This window comes from Morone saxatilis, unplaced genomic scaffold (genome assembly GCF_004916995.1).
Source record: "Morone saxatilis isolate NCDOM2014 unplaced genomic scaffold, NCSU_SB_2.0 Contig15, whole genome shotgun sequence".
NCBI lineage: Eukaryota > Metazoa > Chordata > Actinopteri > Moronidae > Morone > Morone saxatilis.
In genome coordinates this window covers 20,984,686-20,990,361 of record NW_023339707.1, presented here as the reverse complement: position 1 = coordinate 20,990,361, position 5,676 = coordinate 20,984,686, and the positions used below count along the sequence as shown (strand labels likewise).

At 37.8% G+C, this 5,676-nt stretch overlaps 1 protein-coding gene across 1 annotated transcript in view; it reads right to left on the bottom strand.

The window, feature by feature from the left end:
- Positions 1-434: 434 nt before the first annotated feature.
- The window catches only part of zgc:100920 (uncharacterized protein LOC445241 homolog), a 6,496-nt gene continuing 1,254 nt past the window's right edge, over positions 435-5,676 (bottom strand). The window contains exons 2-7 of the mRNA XM_035657156.1: positions 5,300-5,437; positions 3,878-3,958; positions 2,085-2,273; positions 1,353-1,413; positions 1,112-1,180; positions 435-1,018 (exon numbers count right to left, since the gene is read on the bottom strand). Coding sequence (XP_035513049.1) covers positions 1,125-1,180; positions 1,353-1,413; positions 2,085-2,273; positions 3,878-3,958; positions 5,300-5,437 — 525 coding nt within the window. The 3' untranslated portion in view covers positions 435-1,018; positions 1,112-1,124. The remainder of the gene's footprint in view (positions 1,019-1,111; positions 1,181-1,352; positions 1,414-2,084; positions 2,274-3,877; positions 3,959-5,299; positions 5,438-5,676) is intronic.

The window sequence follows — 5,676 nt, the reverse complement described above, 5'->3', positions numbered from 1 at the left end:
TGTTTTTCTGAGTAATTATTTCCCTGTTTTTCTGAGTCATTTTTTTCTGTTTGTTCTGTCTGAAAAACAGAAAACAAATTACTCCGAAAAACAAACCATAAAACAAATTACTCCGAAAAACAAACCATAAAATAAATTACTCAAAAAAAAAAAAAGTGTGACAAAACAGCATTATTATATTATTATGTTGTGCATAATACTACTGCACTACTATTACTGCATATTAAGTACTGTAGAGGTACAGAGATGCCATGATCTAACAAATCTCGTTCTCCAGATGTAAGAAAACATGTTTGTTTGGTACAGATCCCAACAAATGTCACATGATCATGATTTTTTATTTTTATTGTGTTTTTAATAATGAAAATTATAATGATGATTGCAATGCAAAAATTCCCAGAAATCAAGATTCATATGGTAATTCAGTGAAAATTATGGCAATATTAGTTTGTTTTTACCATTTTGTGCAGCCCTACAAATTATCAGTGTTAAAGAGCCATCAGGAGCAGAAAAAGCGTTATTAAAAATAAAGAAATGTGTGCAACAACCCAATAAAAGCTGTGTTACATGCATGGTTTATTTCACTGAATTATATCATACACTACACACAAGTTGGGATAATAACTTTTTCTAACTGAAATGACACACATTAATAATTTACAAATTTTTTGCAAAACACCAGAAAGAATGAGGTACTTATTTACATCTTTCAAATCACACTTGAGTGCTTCATATCTAGTGATGTCTATCTCTTTCACACACACACACACACACACACACACACACACACACAGAGAGGTAGTTACATGTAGTTTTACAGAAAGGCCTGAGGAAAAAACGCATCATATGCAGCGATAAAGGCGACTGGAAATGCCCCTGTTTACTCGGGACAGTGTGTAGAGTTAGTGCACAGTGAGGTTCAACATCTGTAACAGATATTGACAAACAGGTCTTCAAAGTTGTCTCCTCTTCTTGCCCGGCTCCTCCTTGGCCTTTACCTTGGTGGTTATTATATAATCTGAGCAAAAGATATAGAAAATACATTGTATATGAGATGGGAAATTAGATAAAATGGGTGCAAATAAAGAGGTCATGATGCCACTAAACCTACCCAAAGGTCTTTATTAGAAGATCAACTGAGAGGGTTTGGATGGATGATGAAATTCACCCATGAAATTAACTATAACAAACGGGGGGAAAAAAACACATAAATGATACAAAGCAAATCAACCTCAGTGTAAGAAAATTAAACAAAACGACACTGCAAAAGTACTTTCATGGTAAAAAATTTGGGTAAATTATATTTATATATGTATAATATGGTTTCTGTCATTGATCAGGAGCATACTTACAGCTGTCTTCCTCATCTGAGAGAGTGCTGACAACGTAGCAGGCATAAACAAATCCCAGGAGCTATAAATTAACACAAATAAACAGTAAATCGTGTAGTACTTTTCTCAATTTTCTTTCTTTTGTTTGTTTTAGAAGCACAGGATTCATCACAAAGTCCCTCCAGGAAGTTATAACGTTACGATCAGAACAATTAATTCAACCAGGACCCCCGTGAATTCTGTGCGACCTTGCGACTTTGTCCAATCATCGCAATTTTTCCACAAATTTTTCACCGATCATAGCAAAAAGTTGAGCCACACGTCACCAAACTGCTGTTTCTTTTCTCACTGGAACAAGTTATTTTTGATTTATAATTATTTGCAATTCTGTGTTGTAGTTTCTTAGAAAAGCTGCAGTGAAATGAGAAATTTTAGCCGCAACAATCCCAAAAAAAAGCCAGCGAAATCCTGGAGAGGCTGGTAACCTGAAATGTATAATGTACAAACAAACTCAGATTTCAGTGTGAATGTGATGCTATTTTTTAATGTTCCAGGCCTGTTTTCCAATTTACAGTCGCTGTTGCTAGGCAACAGTGCATTCCTGTGTGTGCAGAAGCACATTTACTGATATTAAAACAATATTAAATGGTAATATGCTCTTCAATTTAAGTTTTAAAAGCATCATCGAGTAATTCTGTTGACATTTTCACCTGTTAAATGTTTCTCACTAACTAATGTGTGACAGAGACTCACTGATACGAGGAGCTGGACGATGCAGTGCAGGACTTCTACGTACTGGTATTCTAGCCAGCAGCTCAACGCTGTGGTCGGCTCCCATTTCTGCCACCCAGCGGAAGGAAGGCCGTCGCTCTCACACCTCGGCCCGTTGTCCTTCCACCACGAGCGATGCGACGACACTCCCAGGGTGAGTATGTCGCTGTCCTGCAGTGACACAGCAGAAGAGAACGGATATGAAGGCAACTTTTCAGCGCTTGGGTTCTTAAATGTATCTCTGTTATTTTTCTGAGACTGTGTCCAGCAGAAAGTGTCAAATCACTGCGAGAGAAAAAAAAAGACTGAAATGAGAAATGTGACCTGCAACAAAGATCAGGTGCAGTGTGAACATGATATGGTTTAATATGAGCCTCGCTTCCTGTTTGGGGCCTCTACTAAAGATTATTTTCATCTTCGACTGAGCTTTTGATTTTTTTTTCTGACAAACACAGGAAAAATAAAAGTTAGATAAAAATATGAAAGCTGTGGCACAAACCTATGTTTCAAAAGTCAATATTAGACATAAAGATTGCAGCATTTGGCAGAAAACAGCAAGACATTTTTTTTTTTAAATGTATAAAGCTGTCGTTTACGCAGATATTGAAGATACTGGTTGTTGAAATGTTCTGCAAGTGATTACAAATTTGATTTAGAAGAAGTACCTGCAGAATTATCTGGATAATGTTTATAGTATTTCTCGTGTGAAATTGGATTTTCAAGGATCTTAAACCATAATCATTATTAAAAGCAGGTATAGTCTTACAAATGTCCTAGCAAAGGGGTAAAAAGAGAAGAGGGAAGGAGGCAATGATGGACTGGTTAGAACAGATTAATACCTGTAAGTGCTGCATAGTTATGCTAATTTAATAATTTACTACACAGTGATGAGTCCAGGGAGAAGCTCTAATGTAGAGTCAAGCTATTTGTAACAAGAGACCAAGGCTGACGATCAGTAAAAATGTATTTAAACGACCAACTAATAACTAAGCCGTATTCATGAAGCTGAAACCAGGAAATGTTTTGTATTTTTACTTGATGAATGAGAAATTAAGTTTTCTCTGTTAAGACCAATACTACCACATCTATTAATAACCACCACAGTAATTATGCAATACTAACACTAATAACAACACACACGTAAGAACTTGTAATGTAATAAATGTTCATTTTATTATGTAACAACCGCCACATTTTAATAATAAACAGCCTAAACCCAATATGTAACACATTTTAACTCATTTTGTAATAAATTATTAAACATAGTGGTGGCTATTACAAAAAGAGGAAGTTGCACTTTTTTTGATAAACCAAATTTTGAATAATTTTATGGTGTTTTTGGGGAGTCATGTCAAAAGACCAATGTCAACTCTGCTAGAAATAAAAGCGTGAATTAGTTTTTCCAGGTCATAATTTGAGATAAAATCCCTGAGTTCGACTGTATTTGTAAGATGATAACAAGCTGATCTTGTTACTGCTTTTATGAGGCTATTTAAACTCAAATCAGAGTCACCACAAAGTCAGTGGAGTCTAATTTAATATTTAGGAAGTTTAATTTAGGTACATTTTCATCATAAAAAAAGCTGGTTCAATATAATTGCCGCTGCAGATCGGAGACATAAACAAGCGACTGAGATATTTTGTACCTGAGAACAGAAACTGTGAAGGAGTGTAATCATGTGACAGGCAGGTCCCTGAGACAGGGAACGAGCTGAACACTGTATTTAGCAGCTGAGTCTCTAATTATCTGACACTTACGTGACCATTAGACTTACCTTTGAAAGCCCTCCCAAATCCAAGTACAGACAACTAACAAAGACATTCCAGCCAACCCACAACAATGTCCACAGCAGGTACTGAGAAGACAAAGACAGAACAAAAAGCATTTATTTAACAGGGTCATAGTGCAGCTGTATGGCACAACTGTACAAAGCGCTGGCTCCTGAGATACTGAGGCAACACAAGATGATTAAAGAGAGATGACAGAAAGAAAAATAGTTCTGTTACACAAAACTATGTGGTTTTTTTTTTTAAACTTTCATCTGAATGTTGCTTTGTATCTTGTGACATATTGGATGATATCACTACTTCAAGGCTCCAAAAATCCTTCAAATGAAACAATCCCAGTCACACAACCTCATCTGCTGATGGTAAAGTTATTAATACTGATTGTTGTTATTCTTACTATTGTTGTTGATTTATTTCTGTCTTACACTGCCCTCAAACACACATCTCAGATATCCGATCAATAACACCCCCGGTTAACTCTGCATATCACAGTTTTCAAAGTAAAATGAGAAGATCAACACCGCTCTTGTGTCCAGTGCCTGAAATGGGCCGGTCCTCACAGGTATAGAGTACCGAGCAAGTGTGAGCCTATCGTGACGTCACCCATTGGTTTGTGGAGTGCCGTTTTGAAGCCTCGAGTTTGGCGTTACGGTCGTCGCCACGACAGTTTGTTGGAGACAGCGGACGTGACGTATGGTGGCTCAACTGAGCACACATGATCTCGTATTACAGTTCATTAAAATATGTTTCTAAAACAATTTTAGGAGAGAAATAAGCAATGCAGTAACATAATCTAGCTTCGTATTTGATCAGCACTGCTTAGTTTGACAGTTTGATCTGAGTTAAGATCTACGGACTCACTGAGAATGACCTGTCAATCACAAGGTAGACATGCCCTAAAGCATACCCTGCTTTATTGTCTATTTTACTATACCTTGAACCATAATTTACAAAATAAACATCATGCTGTATGGAAGAAGACTTAGAGAAAAAAAGAGAAAAACTCATTAGGAAACTCTTCACTGAGCTAATAAATCAAGTNNGGCCTTTACACATAATGCAGGTTTAAAACACTTTCTGTGACCCAGAAGCTCCTAGTAAGTCCAGATACGCTTCCCTAAACACCCACGTAACACAATTATTTCCCCCCCACCAGCTTTCGACAAGGACCCGCCCTACTCTGCCTCTGATTGGGCAGTGTGGGCAGATTCTGTTACCATTTGAATAGCTGTTTACCCTTATTTCTAGTCTTTAGTCTAAGCTAAGCTAACATGCTGCTTCTCACCTATCGAACTATTCCCACCAAGCCAAAGAAGGTCAGGAACCACTGATATAAGCCAACATTCAGTATTCAGTGCTTTAAAACAAACTTTTTAGCAAGTTAAAAAGAAAACCACAGTTCCCCTCACCAAAATAACGTAGCGTGATCTGTACTGGATGACGCCAAACAGGCCCAGGACGACCACGATGATGTGGAAGAAGTTGATCATGACGGGAGCCCACTGGTAGCCGAGGAAGTCAAACACCTGCCTCTCCAGCGCAGTTACCTGGAGGAGCCAACAGGAGCAGATACAGACCTCAGAGACCCCTGATGATGACTTAAATAAAACACATTCACTTTGTCACACACCCGTCTGTCAGGTGATCTCTCGCTTGTGAATCCCCACATGGTTGTATTTTTCATTCTTAGCAGTTGTCAAGGCAACTGAGCCTTAAGGGACAAAGCATGCTGGGGGAACAGACAGACCCTGGTTCTAGTGTTAAGTCCTCTGAGGTCGGTGCCCCA